This window comes from Suricata suricatta, chromosome 5 (genome assembly GCF_006229205.1).
Source record: "Suricata suricatta isolate VVHF042 chromosome 5, meerkat_22Aug2017_6uvM2_HiC, whole genome shotgun sequence".
NCBI classification, from domain to species: Eukaryota; Metazoa; Chordata; class Mammalia; order Carnivora; family Herpestidae; genus Suricata; species Suricata suricatta.
This window is the reverse complement of record NC_043704.1, coordinates 102,783,872-102,806,347: the sequence shown is the minus strand read 5'-3', so window position 1 is coordinate 102,806,347 and position 22,476 is coordinate 102,783,872. Positions and strand designations below refer to the sequence as shown.

Genomic DNA, 22,476 nt, shown 5'->3' with positions numbered 1-22,476 from the left:
TGACCTGACAGAGCCAGAAAGAAAGAAAAAATATTCTCCTACTCTTTGCCAATTAGTTGTGAGCTGGGGTACTCCTTCAATACTTAGGCTACCCATAATTTTCCTTGGCCTTCACCACCTGCTTGTGCAGAGCCCAGAGATCTGCCAATTCTATAAACAGTAGAGCCCAGAGTCTACAGGTTTGGAGTTCAGTGCCTGGCAGTGCTCTGGTGAGGAAGTAGGGCGAATCTGCAGAAGCAGGCAGTGAGGCCTGAGGGGTCTGTGTCCCACATGGGGAGAAGAGGTCCCCTTGCTTGGAGAGCATTTGGTAGAGGCCATGTGGCCTTCCCATAGGCAAAGGTCCCAGCAGACCCCAGAGAACAGCCATGTTTGCTGGTATTAGGACAAAGATGCCAGAGTGTGGTGAAACCTGGCACCAGTCAAGTGTTGTAATTTGCCATAAACTATGAACCTTTGCCACTGCACAATCATACAAATGTTTTCTGGGGAAATCTGGCACCTGGTCATTGCTCATTGAGACCCTCCCCCAGAGTGACTTCATGGGTCCAAGGGGCAGGAGCCTTTGAAGTGTGGGGTTTTGAAACACAACCCCAACTGAGATAAAACTCTGGAGGAAGCTGCCCCCTGGCAGGCAGGCAGCTTAGACATGGACATGGTAGAGGCAGGGAGTAGACAGAGGCCTGAGACAAGGAAGAGGTGCTTGATCACAGGATAATGGGAGCATGAAATTCCTATGCCAGAGTCTAGGGAGCTGGATGATGCCATTTCTACCTCTTCCATGTGCACATACACACAGACACACATGTACACCACACTGATCCACCCTAGTAAGCTAAACAGCACTACGTAGTGGAGAACAGAGCTGTTACACCAAGTCCCATCCAACTGCCCCCTCCAAGCACATCCCCTAGACGACTAGCACAAATATGGACTATAGAGGGCTTCATAGTTTCAGTTCCAGTGAAACTAGATGTAACTTCATTCAGGTTTCATTCTGTTTGCTGGTTCATTTATTTGTTCATTTTCCTTCCTTCTGTTTTTGCTTAAATTGTCTTCTTTTTTCTTTCTTTTCTTCTTCGTTGGATACAGAAAAAGAAAATTTTATTTTTATTTATTTTACTTTATCTTTTATTTTTAATTATTTAATTTTCTTTATTTTACTTTAAGTGTTTTCTTACCTTTTTTCCCTTTATTTCCCTTTTTCCTCTGTTCTATCAAGCTTTTTTCAACAACCAGATCAAAGCACACCTATGATCTAGCTTCCTTTATTTGATATTTTGTGTTGTTTTTAATTTAAAAAATTTTTATTTTATTAACTTTTTCTTCCTCCAAAATGACAAAATGAAGGAATTTACCCCAAAGAAAGAACAGAAAGAAGTGACATCCAGGGGCTTAATCAACACAGATATATGCAAGATATCTGGACCACAATTTAGAACCACAATAATAGAAATACTAGCTGGGGTTGAAAAAAAGCACAGACTACCTTTTTGCAGAGATAAAAGAAATATAAATCTAGTCAGAATGAAATTAAAAATGCTATAACTAAGATGAAATTTTGAATAGATGCCATGACAGCAAAAATGGATGAAGCGGAGCAGTGAATCAGCAACATAGAAGATAAAATTTTAGAGAATAATGAAGCAGAAAAAAAGGAGGGAAACAAAGGCAAAAGATCACAATACAAGACTTAAAGAACTCAATGACTTATTAAAAAGGAATAACTTCTAAATCGTAGGAGTCAGAGAAGATGAAGAGAGAGAAAAAGGTGCAGAAGGTTTATGTGAGCAAATTATAGCAGAAAACTTTCCTAACCTGGACACAGACATCAAAATCCAAGAAGCACAGGGAACTCCCATTAGATTCAACAAAAACCGACCACCACCAAGGCATATCATAGTCAAAATCACAAAATACACAGAAAACAAAAGAATTATGAAAGCAGCAAGGCAAAGTACCTAATCTATAATGGAAGACAGATCAGGTTTGCAGCAGACCTGTGCACAGAGACTTGGCAAGCTGGAAAGGAGGGGCAAGATATATTCAATAACTGAATCAGAAAAATATGCAGCCTAGAATTCTTTATCCAGCAAGTCTGTCATTCAAAACAGAAGAGATAAAACGTTTCCCAGACAAACAAATACTAAAGGAGTTTGTGACCACTAAGCCAGCCCTGCAAGAAATTTTAAGGGGGACTCTTAGAGTGGAAAAAAGAGAAAACAAACAAACAAAAAAAGGCCAAATCAACAAAGACTAGAAAGGACCAGAGAATGTCAACAGGAACTCCAACTCTACAGGCAACATAATGGCAGAAATTTCATATCTTTCAGTACTCATTCTAAATGTCAATGGACTAAACGCTCCAATCAAAGGACACAGGGCATCAGAATGGATAAGAAAACAAGACCCATCTATATGCTGTTTGCAGCTGTTCTGGAAGTTTCTCATTGTACAGATACCTTACTGAATCAGAAGCAGCAGATTTTTGTATTTTACAATCTGATGTGCATTATCTTAATGTTTCCTTAATATTTCATTAAATGACTAAATCATAATTAAAAAAAAAAACCAAGAGGCTCATTTTTGACCAAAAACACCTACTGATTTAAACATAGGGGATGGAGAACCATCTATCATGCTAATGGTCATCAGAAGAAAGTTGGAGTATGGGGCGCCTGGGTGGCTCAGTCGGTTAAGCCTCCAACTTCGGCTCAGGTCAGAGCTCACATTCATGGGTTCGAGCCCTGCATCAGGCTCTGTGCTGACAGCTAGCTCAGGGCCTGGAGCTTGCTTCCAGTTCTGTGTCTCCTTTTCTCTCTGCCCCTCGCCCTCTCATGCTGTCTTTCTCTGTATCAAAAATAAATAAAACATTAAAAAAAAGAAGAAGAAGAAAGTTGGAGTAGCCATACATATATCAGAAAAACTAGATTTTAAAATAAAGACTATAACAAGAGATGAAGAAGGACATTATATCATAATTAAGGGGTCTATCCACCAGGAAGGTCTAACAACTATAAATATTTATGCCCCCAATGTGAAGCACCCACATCTAAAAATCAATTAATCACAAACATAAAGAAACTCAATGATAATAGTAGGGAACTTCAAAATCCCAGTCACAGCAATGGACAGATCACCTAAGCAGAAAATCAATAAGAAAATACACTGGCTATGAATGACACACTGGACCAGATGGACTTAACAGATATCTTCAGAATATTTATCCTAAAGCAGAATACACATTCTTCTTGAAAGAACATGGAACATTCTCCAGAATAGATCACATACTGTGTCAAAAATCAGCTCTGAACAAGTACAAAAAGATCAAGATCATATCTTGCATTTTCAAACCACATCGCTATGAAACTTGAAATCAACCACAGGAAAAAATTTGAAAAGATAAATACTTGAAGATTAAAGAACATCTTGCTAAAGAATGAATGGGTTAACCAAGAAGTTAAAGAGAAAATTAAAAAGTACATTGGAAGCCAATGAAAATAAAAACATGACAGCCCAAAACCTCTGGTATGCAGCAAAGGCAGTCATAAGAGCAAACCAGGCCTTCCTAAGGAAGAAAGGTCTTAAATACATAACCTAACCTTACAGCACCTAAAGGAGCTCAAAAAAGAACAGCAAATAAAGCCCAAAACCAGCAGAAGAAGGAACATAATAAAGATTAGAGCAGAAATCAATGATATCGAAAAAGGAAAAATCAATGACAAAAAAAGGTAGAACAGACCAATGAAACCAAGAGCTGGTTCTTTGTAGAATTATCAAAATCAATAAACCCCTAGCCAGATTGATCAAAAGAAAAAGAAAAAGACCCAAATTAATACAATCACGAATGAAGGAGGAGAGATCACAACAAACACTGTAGAAATACAAACAATAATAGAGAATATTATGAACAATTATATGCCAACAAATTGGGCAATATGGAGGAAATGGACAAATTCTTAGAAACATAGAAACTACCAAAACTGAAACAGGAAGAAATAGAAAATTTGAATAGACACATAACCAGTAAAGAAATTGAATCAGTAAACAAAAATCTCCCCAAAAAACAAGAGTCCCAGGCCAGATGGCTTTCCAGGGGACTCTACCAAACATTTAAAGAGTTAACATCCATTCTCTTGAAGGTATTCCAAAAAAATAGATGTGGAAGGAAAACGTCCAAACTCATCCTACAAGGGCAGCACTATCTTGATTCCAAAACCAGACAAAGACCCCACAAAAAAGGATAACTACAGGCCAGTTACGCTGATGAACATGGATGCAAAAAATTCTCAACAAGATACCAGCCAACCAGATCCAACAATACTTAAAAGAATTATTCATCACAATCAAGTGGGATTTATTCTTGGGATGCAGGGCTGGTTCAATATCTGTCAATCAATCAATGTGACACATCACATCAATCAAAGAAAGGATAAGAACCACATGATCCTCTCAATAGATGCAGAGAAGCATTTGACAAAATACAGCATCCTTTCTTAATAAAAACCCTCAAGAAAGTAGGGAAAGAAAGATCATACCTCAAGATCATAAAAGCCATATATGAAAATCCACCGCTAATATCATCCTCAGTGGGAAAAACTGAGGGCTTTCCTCCTAAGGTCAGGTACAGGAAAGGGATCCATTCTCACCACTGTTATTCAACATAGTATTGGAAGTTTTAGCCTCAGCAAGCAGACAACACAAAGAAATAAAACGTGTCCAAATCAGCCAGGAGGAAATCAAACTTTCACTCTTAGCAAGTAAAATGATATTCTATATGGAAAACCCAAAAGATTCCACCAAAAAACTGTTAGAACTGATCCATGAATTCTGCAAAGTCACAGAGTATAAAATCAAAGCACAGAAATTGGTTGCATTCCTATATACCAATAATGAAGCAACAGAAAGAGAAATAAGGAAACAATCTCATTTACAATTGCACCAAAACCCATAAAATATCTAGGATATCTAACCAAAGAGGTAAAAAATCTATACAGTGAAAACTACAGAAAGCTTTTGAAAGAAACTGAAGAAGACACACAAAAAAGAAAAAATATTCTATACTCATGGATAGGAAGAACAAATATTGTTAAAATGCCAATCCTACCCAAAACAATCTATATATTCAATGCAATCCCTATCAAAATAACACCAGCATTCTTCACAAAACTAGAACAAGCAATCCTAAAATTTGTATGGAACCAGAAAAGACCCTGAATAGCCAAAGTAATCTTGAAAAACCAAACCCTGGGGCGCCTGGGTGGCTCAGTCAGTTGAGTGTCCTGCTTCAGCTCAGGTCATGATCTCACGGTTTGTGGGTTCAAGCTCCACATCTGGCTTGGTGCAGACCACTAGCTTATAGCCTGGAGCCTGCTTCAGATTCTGTGTCTCTTTCTCTCTCTGCCCTTCCCCTATTCATGCTCTGTCTCTCTTTGTCTCTTAAAAATAAATAAATGTAAAAAAAAAAAAAAAAAGCAAACCCAAACTAGAGGCATCACAATCCCAGATTTCAAGATGTATTACAAAGCTGGAATCATCAAAACAGTATGGTACTGGCACAAGAACAGACTCAGATCAATGGAAGAGAATAGAGAACCCAAAAATGGACCCACAAATGCATGGCCAGCTAATCTTTGACAAAAGAGGAAAGAATATCCAATGGAATAAAGACAGTCTCTTCAGCAAACGGTACTGGGGAAACTGGAGAGCAACATGCAGAAGATTGAACCTGGACCACTTTCTGATACCATACACAAAAATAAACTCAAAATGGATGAAAGATCTAAACAGGAAGTTATCAAAATTGACAGGAGAAAACAGGCAATAACCTCTCTGACCTCATCCGCCACAGCTTCTTACTTGACAGGTTTCTGGAAGCAAAGGGAACAAAAGCAAAAATGAACTATTGGGGCCTCATCATGATAAAAAGCTTGTTTCTGCACAATGAAGGAAACAATCAGCAAAACTAAGCAATGGATGTAATGGGAGAAGATATTTGGATATGACATATCAGAGAAAGGTCTGGTATACAAAATCTATAAAGAACTAATCACACTTAACACCCAAAAGACAAATCCAGTGAAGAAATGAACAAAAGAAATGAGTAGATACTTTTCCAAAGAAGACATCCAGATGGCTAATAGACACATGAAAAAACACTCAACATCATTCAGCATCAGGGAAATACAAATCAATACCACAAAGAGATACCACCTCATACCAGTCAAGATGGCTACAATTAACAACTCAGGTAACAAGAGATGTTGGGATGCGGAGAAAGAGGAACCCTTCTGCACTGCTGGTAGGAATGCAAACTGGTGTAGCCATGATGGAAAACAGTATGGAGGTTCCTCAAAAAATTAAAATAGAACTACCCTATGACCCAGCAACTGCACTATTAGGTACTTATCTAAAGGACAAAGAAGTGCTGTTTCGAAGGGGCATAGGCACCCCAATATTTATAGCAGCACTATCAATAATAGCCAAACTATGGAAAGAGCTCATATGTCCATCCCCTGATGAAAGGAGAAAGAATATGTGTTGGGGTGCCTGGGTGGCTCAGTCAGTTAAGCATCTGACTTCAGCTCAAGTCATGATCTCACAGTTTGTAGGTTCAAGCCCCATGTCAGGCTCTGTGCTGACAGCTAGCTCAGAGCTTGGAGCTTGTCTTCAGATTCTGTGTCACCCTCTTTCTCTGACCCTCCCCTGCTCATGCTATCTCTCTCTCGAAAATAAATAAATAAATAAAACATTAAAAAAAGATGTGATATATATATGTGATGGAATATTACTTGGCCTTGGCCATCAAAAAGAATGAGACCTTACCATTTGCAACAATGTGGGTAGAACTGCAGTGTATTATTCTAAGCAAAATAAGTCAGTTAGAGAGAGACAAATATCATACGATTTCCTCACATGTGGAATTTAAGAAACAATACAAATGAACATATGGGAAATGAAACAAAATAATACAAAAGCAGAGAGGTTGACAAACCATAAGAGACAAATACAGAGAACAAACTGAGGGTTGCTAGAGGGGTGTTAAGTGAGGGGATGGGCTACATGGCAAGGGGCATCAAGGAGAACACTTGTTAGGATGAGCGCTGGTGTTATATATGTCATTCATGAATCACTAAATTCTATTCCTGATCATCATTACACTGTATGTTAACTAAGTTGAATTCAAATTAACAAAAAAAGAGGGGAAAAAATTGAAAAAATATGAATCGAGCCTTTTCAACCCATGAAACCACATCAAAGGTCTAAAACAATCATAACTGGACTTCCACCAGGGGAGAGAAGAAAGAATGAGACAGAAAAAAATTTGAAACAAAAAGACCACAATTTCTCCAATGCTGGGAGCCGCACAGGCCTTGCTGGATGACAGGGTCACAGTAAGGAAATGGCAGACGTGCATGGCTCCTGCCATGAGAAGTGGAAACTGGCGTCTCCTTTTGCTACTACTGCTCATGTGAAATTAAGCCTGTTGCTATTGATTAGGCCTCACAATGTTCCCCATACAGATATCTCAAGGGAAGAAGCATATTTCCACCTCTATAAAGAGGAATTTAAACAAAGCACTGCATATGTTGTCATGTGTCTCCTAATGAGCCTCACAGACTTAAGGCACAGATAATGAAGGGGGTTAAAGAACACAAGATTTCCTATTAACTCTGGCCCGGAGAAAAAGAGCTTAATTTAGGAATAAGAAACAAACAAGAGCCAGGCATAAATTACTGCGTATACCTATGCTAATTGGTGCCCATTATGAGGATAGGTAAGAGTAGTTACAACTTAAACTCATATACAAAGGCTGGCACATCTAGGGCGCCTATGGTGCTTACACTTTCAACATCAAGGAACAAGGTTGACAAAAGGTTTACTTACTAACCAGCGAATACATTCTTCCCCCTGTGAGCCAGACAAAATGCCTCCTAGCCTTGTTTATACCTGAATCTTAGCGTTATTGTTATAAACAAATGTGTTTGCTATCTGCTTCTCACTGAAGACATCCTGCTATCTTCTTAGTTGTAAGATTTACTACCAGTTCAAACAAATATGTATGTTATCTGCTTTTCACTGAGAATATCCTGTTATCCTATGATGGGTAATTTACCTCAGTGTAATTAGAGTAGTTCTGCAAAAATGCCTCTGTAAAACCTGTTTCTGCACCCTTTTCAAAGTATCTTTATCACTGAGAGTTATTTGTAAAAATTCCACTTTTTGATGTCATGTTAACACTTAAATCTATAAATAAAGATACAAAAACCAGACAGGATAGGGATGCCGGAAACACATGGCTCTCTCACTCCATTTTTCGCCGATGCTGTCTCTCCTTCAGGGGACCCTGGACCTGCTGGAGCTGGACTCTGGCACTCCAAGTTAGGTGAAATCATAAAATTGTATATTCAAGAAGTATAGAGAACCCCAAATAAGACAAATACAAAGAAAAGTATATACTATCAAACTGCTGAAAACCAAAGATAAAAAAAAATCTGCAAAGCAGCCAGAGGTAAATACTACTTTATTTTCAAGAGAACAATGATACAAATAGTCATTCATTTTTCATCAAAAATAACAAAGACCAAAAGAAAATGGGACAATATTTTTGAAGTGCTCAAAGGAAAAAAACAAAACAACAAATAAAACTCTGTCAACTCAGAATTCTATATCCAGTGAATATGTCCTACAAGGATGAAGTGAAAACAGACATTTTTGGATAAAATAAAAGTAAGGAAATACTTAATCAGCAAATGTACACTAAGAGATATGCCTGAAGGAAGATCTTTAGACTGAAGGAAAATTACTTCAGATGGAAACTAGGATCTTCAGGAAGAAATGAAGAACACTAGAAATGCTGAACATGTAAGTGAATATAAGACTACCTTTATTTTCTTAATTTCTTTAAAATGAATGTGACCTTTAAAGCAAAAACTATAACATGTTGTGTGATGTAATACTTAAGACAACTATAGCATAAAGGAGAAGCAGCTAAATGGAGTTATATGGATACAAGATTCTTGTATTTTCCACAAAATGGTACAATATTAATTCCAAGTAGTATATGAGATAAAATAAGCACCAAATAATGCCCACTCTCTCTAGGCAAAGGACCAGGCAGAAGAGGGCCTTGCAGAATGGAATCCTTTTGACATAACTACCCTACCCAGGCACACACCATGAAAGAGGCCATGGCACTCTCCCTATCCTGAGTACTATAGAACCCCATGGAACCTTCCCACTCTGCACCCAAAGAGCAGTGGTGACATCCCTCTTCCTCCCCACATGGTGCTGCCAAGCCTATGAGGTAGATCTCGGTCAGACCATTACAGCCCTGCGATACTGAAGCGGACGCCCTCCTGACGAGCACTGTGAGGACTGACAAGTAGGGCCCTGTCTCCTATCCCCGGTTTGCATGAATGATAGCAAAGCAGCAGCACTCAACTCCTCTCAACAAGGTAAGGTAGGATTATGGAGAGGAGGGAGCAAGAGGAAGGTATCTTTAAGTTTGTGTAGGAAGCCTTTGCAGCACCGTCAAGCAGCCCATACATGTAACCCACTAGAATCAACACAGTAACACTATGACAACCATACTGCAGTGCAGAAGAAACACCACTTGGGTTTCAAATTTGCCTCTGGGTTAAAAACAGGGCAGACCAGAATAGTGCTGCAATGGCTTTAAAAATGAAACTGATATTTGAACCACAGTCCACAAAAGTGAGCCAGGACATGAGTTCTGAATCAATATAGGTAATTGCCTGATTAAACAGAAGATGTAAGTAGAAACCAGAGTTTCATATCAGCTTAGTGAGGGTCTTTTAAAAATAAAAATTCTTAATTTTATGATGAAATTTAATGGGAATATTAAATTTACTGTGCAACAACCGAAAGTAATATACCTATTCATAAAAATACAACAATCTCTGCTTTTTCAGCATCGGGAATACAGTCAATGGTACTGTAGCATTGTATGATGACTAGCTACGCTTGTGAGCAGTACACAAAGACTGGTCAAATCACTACGTTGTGTGCTTGAAACTGACGTAACAGGTGTCATCTATTCTTCAATTTTTAAAAATATGCTTTTTCAAATATTCCTGTCATCAATCTAGCTACATACTTGTATTGGAAGAAATATATTCAAACCAAAACCCAATCTGTCATTAGCAGCCTTCAAGCATTTGAGCTTTTTCCTCTCCACTAGAAATATTTCTTGAAAAACATTAAAAGACGTTTACAAAAATCACATTTTTCTAGGCCTAATATTTCACAGGTAACCCGAAAGTTAATATCACCTTTATTCTTTGAAGCTTTTTAAAAATGTTTTTATTTATTTTTGAGAGAAAGTGTGGAAGCAAGAGAGGGGCAGAGAGAGAGACAGACAGAGGATCTAAAGCAGGTTCTGTGCTGACAGCAGAGAGCCAGATGAGGGCTCAAACCTACTAACTGTGAGATCATGAGCTAAAGCAGAAATCAAACACTCAACTGACTGAGCCACCTAGGCACAACTGAAGCTTATTTTTTTAATGTTTATTTATTTATTTTGAGAGAGAGAGAGTGAGATAGCAAGTGAGGGAGGGGCAAAGAGAGAAGAGAGATAATCCCAAGCAGGCTCCAGGCTCAGCACGGAGCCTGACAAGCCTGACAGGGTGATCAATCCCATGAACCTGAGATCATGACCTGAGCAAAATTAAAAGTCAGAAGCTTAACCAGCTGAGTCACCCAGACATCCTTCTTTGAAGCTTTTTATGTAAAATTACTATCTAATTTTTGTTAAGGAATCCTAGATAAGAATTTTTAATAAAATGTTAGGAAACACTGCATTTAACTAAAAATTTGTGAAGAGCCCTCAAAATAGAAATCTGATAAATCTGTAGCAAATGTGGGGGTGTAGATCATTCCTGAGAACCAGATTCTTATATCTAATATTAAAATTCTTTCACAAAATCTGGCTCTGGATAAATGATTACTACTATTAAACTTTAAGTTGCAGATTATGAGAGAAACAAAAAAGAAGTGAGATAAGAGTGACATTTCCAGGTTGAAGAGAACATGTACTTCTTTTTTTATGTTTATTTATTTTGAGAGAGAGAGAAGGCACAAGCAAGGGAGGAGAACAGAGAGAGGAGAGAGAATCCTAAACAGGTTGCACACTGTTAGTGCAGAACCTAATAAGGGCTCAAAACCACAAATCACATGATCATGACCCGAGCCAAAAACAAAAGCTAGATGCTTTTACCCACTAAGCCAGTGTAGTTATTTCTCCAAAGAAGCCTGGGCAGGGGGCGCCTGGGTGGCTCAGTAGGTTAAGCGTCCAGCTTCGGCTCAGGTGATGATCTCACAGTTCGTGGGTTCGAGCCCACGTTGGGCTCTGTGGTGACAGGCAGCTCAGAGCCTGGAGCCTATCTTCAGAGTCTGTGTCTCCCTCTCTCTCTGACCCTCCCCTGCTTGTGCTACCTCTCTCTATCTCTCAAAAATAAATTAAAAAAACATTAAAAATTAAAAACAAAAAGGAATCCTGGGCAGGTTTTTTCAAGAGATAAACAAATGAGTGAGAAAAAGCATCCAACACCAACTGACTTAAATTTTTGGCTCTAAGTTTACACCACTTACTTGGTAAGAAGAAAAGATGAGGAATTTCAATAAGCAATTGTCCTTCTTACCTTTCATTGCACTAACCTTCCTTGACCCTCCAAATGACTAGTTCCCTTTTTCTAGGAGACTATAATTAAATAACTGATTGTGTAATCAATCATTTAGTATCTGTCTTAGCAATAAGAGAGTAAACTCCACAGTTTAATCCACAGAGTCCACAGAGGCAATATCCACTTGACATTTTTTAAAGATGTGCAGAAAGTACTTATACAGCTAATTTGGTTTTGACTCAAAATGCTTAAAGCATTTATATCTTAGAGAAGATAATTAATCCTCAATACACATGTGGTATTCTATATCACCTTAAAAATAATTTTAATGTTTTAACATTTGTGTGTGTGTACATATACACATATATACAATATTAAACAGCTTCAGAAAACAATACTTTTTAAAAGGAGAAAAGGCCAAATTACATAATTAGAGAATCCAAGGGGTTTTGCAAACAAAATAAAAGGATAAATCTAGTTTTCCCACCTCTTCAAAAATTGTTCTTATTTGAAAATTTTATAAAATGCAGATATGCAAAAAGTTTTTTAAATCACCTATCATTTCAAACTATAGAGATAACCTTTATCATATATTATATTCTGTCAGGCTATGTTTCCATTCATATGTAGACATAAACATTTTTATACAAATAGGACCATCCTATACAAAAGATTTGTAACTATTTTTTCTTCTATCTTAAAAACCTAATAACATTATGAAAGCAGATTATCATTTCTAATAACTACATAATAAACATCATACTAATTATATTCCATAAGTTAAATAACATCCTAGTGTTAGAGATTTAGATTGCTTTTCATTTGTTAAATTATAAATAACAGTACATTGAGCATTCTTTCTCCTATATTTCTATAGATTTCTAGAACTGGAGTAATGAAGGTATATGTATATTCCTTGGGTTTTTGATATTTAGTGTCTTTTTTAAAATTTTTTTTAATGTTTTATTTATTTTTGATACAGAGAGAGACAGAGCATGAGAGGGCGAGGGTCAGAGAGAGAAGGAGACACAGAACCAGAAGCAGGCTCCAGGCTCTGAGCTGGCTGTCAGCACAGAGCCTGACGCGGGGCTCGAACCCACAAACGTGAGATCTGACCTGAGCTGAAGTCGGAGGCTTAGCCAACTGAGCCACCCAGGCGCCCCTGTGATATTTAGTGTCAATTTGTTCTCTAAAGAGGTTTGAAGAAATCAATGTACATATACTTCTAGGAACTAGTCCTCGTCTAATCAAATAACTCATAAAATCTAAAAAATAATCAAATGAAAGGAGATATTATGTGATTAGTAATCATGCAAAAAAAATGATTACATAAAAGAGTTCCAAATAGTTTTTGTGAAAGTATGCAAGGCATAAATGAAACAAAAAAAATCCATTGAATTTCCATTGATAATTCAATGAATATAAATGTTCTAATAGTATTTACAACTTGTTATTCTGAGTCAAAGTAGAAAATTAGAAGACAATATCATCCCATACATTATCCATATACTACAAACATCTTTCCTGTAGCAAAATGATAGATTATATAGATCATTCCTGAAGACTAGATTCTTACATATCTAATACTGAAATTCAACCACAGAATATGCCCCTGGGTGAATGATTACTACTATTAATTACACAGCTTTAAGTTACAAATTATGAGAAAGAGAAAATTTTATATCCTCAAAACAATTTTCCTTTTTTTAAAGTTTTATTTATTTATTTTGAGAGGGAGAAAGAAATCATGAGCAAGGGAGGGGCAGAGAAGGGAGAAAGAGAATCCATCACAGCCTGGAGCCTGATGCAGGGCTCAAACTCATGAACTATGAGATCATGACCTAAGCCAAAATCAAGAGTTGGAGGCTTAATCGACTGAGATACTCAGGCACCCCTACCCCAAAATAATTTTAAATGAGATAGATGCTAAGGAAGAATCAGAAGAATAAGCTGAGATTTTATTTAATTTAATCTTTTTAATTAGACTATTCTTTTTGGTATCACTTTCATTATCATTTACTATTTCATCTCTAAAATTAAAGCATTTTTTATATAGTAGGGCAAGCATTACCACTTTTAGAACTTGGAAGAAATAATCAAATATCCTACATGTTTTATTTAAGTGTTCCTTCAACTGCTGTCTGAGGAACACTTAATAAAGGTAATCAGGGACCCTCTTAAAAATACAACACCTTGGACCCCATTCTACTGAGATTTTGATTCATCACATTACAAATGGAGCCCAAGAATCTACATTTTAGCAATGCCCCAAGTAATACTTATGAACATTAAAATTTAAGTTACTTGTTTTATTATTGTAATGATTGCACAGGGATCTTAATAATATCATATCACACCAAGCCAGTGCCAATTATACCACACCATAAGAAGACGCTATCCTCAGGCCAGCACCCAGACAATTAAGATACTCAAATCGAAATCCAGGTATTTATTCTTAACCCTTCCTACTATTTTTTTAGTGGGATTTTTTGATGTTTCTTTATTTTTGAGAAAGAGAGACAGAGCATGAGTGGGGGAGGGACAGAGAGAAGAGGGAGACACAGAATCCAAAGCAGGTGCCAAAGCAGGCTTTGGGCGTCAGCACAGAGTCCAATGTGGGGCTCAAACTCACAAACCATGAGAGTATGACCTAAACCAAAGTCAGATGCTTAACCAACTGAGCCATGCAGGTGCTCCAGACTCTTCCCACTTTTTGTAGCAAGAGTTCATCTCCTGAACCTGTCCACTTCTTCCCTCTTCCCTATTATTCAAGACAATAGCACTTTCTTGTACTACGGCAAAAGCCTTTAATCAGCCATCTTGCCAACATTCTACTATCCTTCTAATCCATCCTCCCTGCTGACCTCAGAGTACACTTCTCTAAAAATGCCAATTCTGGTAAGGTCATTACTTAAAGTGGAACAGTGGCCCACTACTGCATGAGGATGAAATGCAAATACTTTAATTTTTCTAAGAGACTATAATTCCTGGCCTTCACATGTTCTGTTCCCTCAACTGTACCAATGTTCCAAAGTAGTATTTCCAGTATTTGAATATTATTGTGTTACTACCCACCATCCATGGCTCTCTACTGACTAACACACACACCGATTTCCAATTTTATTGTTTTAGCTATTCAAAGGAAATCTTATTTTGATGTTCAAATAGTAAAGCTGGTTAATGTAGAGCTTTTCTGGGTTTGGCTGGAGAAGATGACTAGGAGCTCAATCCCCTCACCTCTTTTCCACCCTACAGCAACTCTTAAGAATGCTCCACATAAAATAATTTGATTTTTAAAAGCTAGACTCTTTTACATGGCGAACACAGATCTGGTCCAAGAGTAACTTATCTCCTGGGATTATCCCAAGAAAATCTTATGGAGATTCCACAAAAGGCACCATACTGGGATATACGAAAGGTTCCTTCTGCCTGCAACTCTCATCCCCCAACTTGTCTCCTTGAAGAACTACTAATTCTTCAAGTCTCAACTCTCCAATCAATATCTGCAGGGAAAATTAAGCTCTGCCACACCTGCATAGGGCTTGCACAAAATAAACCTCTTGTGTAGCATTTACCATACCATAGTATGCGACTTAGACCCTGATCCTCTATCAGACTGTCACAACTTGAGTGAACATCTTTACATCTCTCTATCCCCAGTTTCTAAAATACTCTCCAATGAGCAGTATACAAGTAACATTTATTGAATAAAAGAAAATATATTTAAAATGCTACTCAAATCCTTTAAAAATTATAATATATTCAGTCTATTCAGTCAAATAAGGTAAAAGAAAAATCCTTTCAGAAAGTTTCATTTTCTAGAATCGTTAACATTCTAATAATAGGTTTCACATTTAATAAAGTAAGTCTTTAATTCAGTTATTCAAGTCAATTCAATACCCCATAGCACTGCTAGAGATTTACCCAAGGGATACAGACGTGCTGATGCATAGGAGCACAGGTACCCCAATGTTCATAGCAGCACTTTCTACAATAGCCAAATCATGGAAAGAGCCTAAATGTCCATCACCTGATGAATGGATCAAGAAGATGTGGTATATATATACAATGGAGTACTACATGGCAATGAGGAAGAATGAAATACGCCCATTTGTAGCAAAGTGGATGGACCTCGAGGGTGTCATGATAAGCGAAATAAGTCAGGCAGAGAAGGACAGATACCATATGTTTGCACTCATAGGTCTAATAGGACAAACCTAACAGAGGACCATAGGGAGGGGAAGGGGGAAAGAGAGCTGGGGAGAGTGAGGGACACAAATCATGAGAGACTATTGAACACTGAAAATGAACCGTGGACTGAGGGGGAGGGGGAGGGAGGGAAGTGGGTGATGGTCATGGTGGGGGGCACTTGTGGGGAGAAGCACTGGGTGTTATATGGAAACCAATTTGACAATAAACTATTAAAAAATAATAAATAAATATTTTAATCAAAATGGCAGTTTAAAATTGTGCTTATGTCACCTTATTGGTGAATTATTGAGTATCTACTGTTTTATACAAATAACAGAACCACTGAGCTGTGGGATCTTATAAGCTGTCTAAGAAGTCAACAATAATATACATAAAATGAAAATGAAAACTATAAAAGCATAATACATTGTGAAAATGAGTAAATATTCTATAGACTTAGCATCATTGCTGAAAAATCGGATAAAAATGAGATTATCTGATATAACATCTTGATGTTATTGCTAAAAAAGAGAGAGACCTTAGGTGAGAGGAAGTTAGAAAAATAGATACGTATGGAAGGTATTGAGGGAAAGGAAGTCAAACACAAGATGGGCCGCAAAGAATGGGTAGGGGGCGCCTGGGTGTCTCGGTTGGTTAAGTGTCCAACTTCAGCTTAGGTCATGATCTCATGTTTCATGGGTTCAAGCCCCACATTGGGTCCTGTGCTGACAGCTTAGATCCTGGAGCCTACTTGGGATTCTGTGTCTCTCTGCTCCTCCCCCGCTTGCACGGTGTCTCTCTCAAAAATAAATAACCATTAAAAAAAAATTTTTTTAATGAGTAGAATTCAGTAAATATAAGAGAGGTCAGAGCATTCCATGAAAGGAAAAGATAAGTAAGGATGTTAGCGATGGGCAGAGGAGATTCATGAGACTGATTTGAGCATAAATACAAATCAGGAAGTTGTGGGGAAAAAAGACTAAATGGATTTTACAGCACCAGTGTCCAGAGAGTTTCTAAAGCTAGGCAGAAGACTTCATATTTTATGTGACACAAAACAAGTAACCAGAAAACTTAATAGATCATTTATAAAGCTTTAATAATTCCTTTTAAAAATATTTTTAAATTTATTTTTGAGAGACAGAGACAGCACGAGCAGGGGAGGGTCAGGGAGGGAGGTACAGAATCTGAAGCAGGCTGCAGGCTCTGAACTAGCTGTCAGCACAGAGCCCAACATGGGGCTCAAACCCACGAACCATGAGATCATGACCTGAGCCAAAGCTGGATGCTTAACCGACTGAGCCACCCAGGCGCCCCCAAAGCTTTAATAATTCTAAATTAACTGATTTATTTTGCATTCAAGGAAAATAAGCCACAGAACAATTATGTGATTTTTCTCTTAGTTAGGTATAGTATAGGATAACCCCACTCAAAACTCAGCTATTCCTGGAACACTTTGATGAAATAACTCATTATTCAACTACAGTGAGTAAATGCTGTTGAGATATGCTGTGTGCCTAATTTCTAAACAGACTTTGTATGAAGAGCACTTTGTTGTGAGGGAAAAGTCCCCATGTATTCAAACATGAATTCTTGACCAAAACCCAATTCTTCTGGCTTTAAGATGATCATTTTTAAAATTTACTATCAATTCCATACCAAACATATGCAACTAAAATTTCTAGACGAAACATATTGACTGCTGGAAAAAAAAAGTTTAAAACTGAACCCTCCCTATTGATTGGGCAGAAACCTAAATACTTTAACTACTTCACCATCTTTCATAACCATGCTTAGTAAGTATTTCAGAAAGTAAAATAGTAAAGAATATACCTATTCTTCAAACTGAACTTAAAGAGATTGTATGGTCCTACAAATCTGGAATTGACTGAACTAGTATATTCAGAAGACAAATCAGAAAGATGCAGTCAAATGTATTCACTGAAAATATTTTTTAAAGACTGAGAACCAGATGTGTTGTGCATTACCACATTTATGACAGCACATCTGTGATTGTTCACCATTATAACTTACCCCAGTTTTATCACACAAGCGTAAAGTGTGAAACGATCCAACAGCAAATAATTCTCCATCTGGAGCCCAGGCAACTGAGGTAATAGGATGCTCATGAGGTTGTGAATTATACAGAGGGCGGCCATAACTATCCCATACCTAAAAAAGCAAATTTTAAACATCTTGCAGAACAGTCATCACATTATTACAAACAAGTTTGTCCTCCAGTAAGGTATTAATTGAAGACATATAAATCATCAATTTATAATAATAGTAATTAAGTATCTTTAGTATCACATGAGGGGGGAAGCTATATTCTTTAAAACCTACGTGTCGCAAAAAATATTTTATAACAATAATTTTCCAATTTCCCTAAATCTTTGATTATTCATAACCCACACACTTTGAGTACTTTTAAATTTAATAATAAAGTTTTGAGATGTTCAGTTTTTTGCTTAAATTTTTTTTTGCTCAGTAAGTGCTCTATCAACTTTCTCTATAAGTACTTCAATTAAATTTCCTCTAATTCCAGTTATGTTAAATCTTATGCTTTGTTATAAATGATTTTGGTCTAAAACTGAATAATGTTTAATAAACCAGTAAAAATGATTTTTAAAATTTCTACTGAGTTGATTTAAATAGTCAGCAAAGCCAGAAGTTGTATTTAGGTTGCTACTCATTAAATCAAAATCAAATTCCACAGGTCACTGAGATAGACCGATGAGAAATCAACACTTTAAAATACCACTTAAAATTATAAAATAACAATTTTTTGAATTATTATAGTTAAAAGATATAGCTAAAGTGAAGGACTAAAAGAATATTCTTATGTGCTGAATGCTTTTCACCTAAATTCAATTCTTTCAGCCAGATAAATTCAAACATTACATACCTTATATTTACAGTCCTCACCAGCAGATAAAATTAGATCATTGACAGAGTTCCAATCTACTTTTAAAATAATGCCATCATGAGCTTTCCACTATGAGAAAAAAATAAGATATTAATTATAACTTCAAGAGCACTGAAATGTTTTATTTATTTGTTTGTTTATTTTAATAAAAGATATTTTGCCTAATGATTCTCTCATCCTGTCCTTGGAGATTTCTATCTTTCTTTCATAATTGTTATGTATAATCTCATTTTCTTATTTCAGTTCTAATTTAAAGTAATGAAAACACTTAACATTGTGACATCTACTATATAGCTTACATCCTTTTAAATCTCTTTAGTTGCCTGGACTCCAGATGAAAAATCTCTTGCTGTTGAACTATTTCAGGCTTGACATGTATGTGATAACACTGCCATGAATCCAAATCTTTTTCTCTTTTATACAGTTGATCCAACTAAAGATAATGCCTTCATTCTTATTTACTAATTCTTTTCTTTTTTTAACTTTTATTACATGACCATCCTCTTTAGTACTCTGTTTATTCTCTTCTGCATATTTTCCTAAGCTTCATTCTCTTTACCTGCATGTCTCTAGAGTAATCACTGAACTCTATAAGAATCTTCTACTGCATTTACCATGTAATAAAAGGATATTTTCCACAGATATGTACATATTCTATACATAGAGAGAATGCCTACATATATGTACACACACATTTATAGAATATATAGACTATAGATAGAATATGTAGAATGCCTATATGTATATATGTCACCCAGAAATTGGCAATCTAGATAGTAAGCATGGATGCTTTTGTGCTTTTTACATACAATTCATGTGTTCATTTAGCTATTATTGCATGTAATTAAAACGCTATTTTTTACCATGTTTAGGCAAAAACATATAACTGAAAAAGAATTAATTTTCCTTCAAGACCATAAGGTACATTTTAATGTCTGAGCCAAATAACTTCACATAAAAGAGTAACCAATGTTAAGGGCTCTATTGACCCTTTCCAGCCTATTGTTCTTAATGTATACAGAGTAAAATTATATTAGGGTCAAACAAACTCTAAGAATAAACATTAATTCATAGCTTGCTTTATTCAAGATACACAAAAATATGCACTCTCAAAAACAAATGTTTTGATATGTTTCAAAAAGCAGTATTTCATATAATTTACTGCCAAATTAATACAATGTCCTGAAATAAACTACAAGGAATAAATAACAATACATAGACACAGATATGGGTGTATATATAGATACACAGAGATTCTCAAGAGTCTCATTTCAAAGATGCAAAAATAAATTTTTGCATATTCAAAAGTTAGGAACAAAGTATGATTTAAACTTTCCTTATACAGTGATTTAAGATTATCAATTTATATATTACATATATTAATATACTATACATAAGGCATAGACAGCTTTCAAAAATATCTCCATGCATTGGGCAATCTGTGAAATTCCTCTGAATAACAAGTTAGCTCCTTGGGGGCAGGAACTATGTTCTGTTTCACTTTGCATTACATCACACAAGGCAAGGTGCTTGATATATAGTATGTATACACTACCTTTTCACTGAATGAATAAATTTTTAAAAACTCTCCTTACTATAAAACCAAATTCTGGGTCTCTAGAAGAGTCCCTGAGCTTTCAAGGAAAATCAGGTATTTACTTTTGAACCATATTCTATAAGCAAGAATTAATTAAGCATTTCTTTTTGTGGACAATCCAAATTTGAATATGAGTTTATGCCCAAGGAAAACTGCTACAGCTTTAGTTTACCAAAAAGAAAAAAAATAAAATTTGCCTTAAGTTACTAATTATACTTCCTTCGACTTCTCTTCCACTCTAGCTGAATTTTGACAATGGATACTTTACTTTCCTTTAACTACATGTTGGCCCAAAAGTTCTACTAAACCACTCAACTATAATTTAACTTACCAATGGCAACGTATAGTATAGTATAGTATAGTATAGTATAGTATAGTATAGTATTTGTATTGTATATACCCAATTTGTTCTAAACATCACATTTATGACCCCTCCACTCTAAAAATACCAAAAGAATGTGAGGGTCTTAAAGAAAGCTTAAGTGTATTGAGCAGATGATGTTGAAGAGAAAGAGGAGGATGCTAGTTATAATGATTAAAAAAACGCAGTCTAAACTTTTAAAGTGTTATGATTTCGTCTTGTTTTGTCTTAAATATATACATGTGAGGCTGACTCTGTTACATTTAAAATGCACTCATAGGTCTAACAGAACAGGAGAAACCTAATGGAGGACCATGGGGAGGAGAATGTGGAAAGAGAGTTGGGGAGAGACAGGGATGAAAAACCTGAGAGACTATTGAATACTGAAAACAAACAAGGGTTGAAGGGGGAGGGAGGGGGGAAAGAGGTGGTGGTGATGGAGGGGGGCACTAGTGGGGAAGAGCACTGGGTGCTGTATGGAAACCAATTTGACAATAAACTATTTAAAAAAAAAAGATGCCTGTCATGCCAAATCATGTGACAATTTAGTAACTCAAAGCACATTTATGATTTGCTAGTATAATGTAAACTGGATAAGAAGGAAGTGAACCTTGTTAGGAAAATAACCAGATATCCCCTATTCTGTAATAAAGGCTAATAAAAACACACACTTAAATGTCTTAAACATAAAAAGACCACCCAGGAGAAAGGGACTCCTTAAGAAAGTGACCTCTTAGCAGTCCAGCAGGTCCTAATAACAATTTGCAAATGCTTAAGAAGTACCTGTAAAACTTTAGCATTTGGTTGAAGAGGTTTAATGATCAGCTGCTTGCCTGCTGTGTAAAGAACCTTTTCTGAATCAGGGCCCCATGCTACTGAATATACTGGTGTTCCTGTGAAAAGGAAAAGAAAAAAAACTGATAAATTTTCATTATTATGCCTTATAATAAGGGAGATAGTGAAGAGGATCAAAAAAGCAATGTAGGGTATCATTTGGTTTCCTTCTTATTCAATGGTCCTTTCAGAGTGGAATATGGTCTGGTACTGAAACACAGACTGAATTAATATTAACCATTGAAAATCTACCATAAGCAACTGAAAACCTCTGTTTTTAAATAATTTTGATCTTGCTGAGAACATACGCTGGGAGTTTTTAGGAATTCAATATAGTGCACTATTAGAATACATAAAATAAAATAAATACACTTCATTATCTTAAGATATAAAGAAGTATCAGAAAAGTTATGATTTATCATTGCCCACAACAGCCATCAGGGCTTAAACTGACTCAATGCCTAAGTTGACTTAAATTTTCTATATAAGAATAAACGTGATACTCACCTTATTATTAATTAATTCCCATTCCTGAGGCTACTACAGGAAATAGAACTTCCCCTCATCTGTTGCTTAAGCACTTCTCTAAAGGATAGAAATCACCCTACCTCAAAATGATCTATCCCTCCACCTATAACTTTATAGATGGCAAATTAAATATCAGATTAGGGAAAGTTTTGCTATCTATCAAGTATGGCTTTGGCCTGAAAGCTAGGGTAAGAAGGGGTCAAATATCCTATAACCAAGAAGATGTTGACATATACTTCCAGGGGAAAAATACATATTTGACTTCCATACCATACTATAAACTACATTAAATTTCATACTGTTTTCAACTTCCCAGAAAATGAATTTAGAGAAGGTATTTTTTAACTCAATGACTTTCTACATTACTTAATATATTCTGGAAGGCTGTTCTTTATTT

At 36.3% G+C, this 22,476-nt stretch overlaps 1 protein-coding gene across 3 annotated transcripts in view; it reads right to left on the bottom strand.

Moving 5' to 3' along the window:
- Positions 1-22,476, bottom strand: part of IFT80 (intraflagellar transport 80) — a 156,601-nt gene that overhangs the window by 95,881 nt on the left and 38,244 nt on the right. For all 3 annotated transcript variants that reach the window (XM_029939968.1, XM_029939966.1, XM_029939967.1), the window contains exons 7-9: positions 21,501-21,610; positions 18,739-18,828; positions 17,868-18,005 (exon numbers count right to left, since the gene is read on the bottom strand). In XM_029939968.1, the coding sequence (XP_029795828.1) occupies positions 17,868-18,005; positions 18,739-18,828; positions 21,501-21,610 (338 nt within the window). The remainder of the gene's footprint in view (positions 1-17,867; positions 18,006-18,738; positions 18,829-21,500; positions 21,611-22,476) is intronic.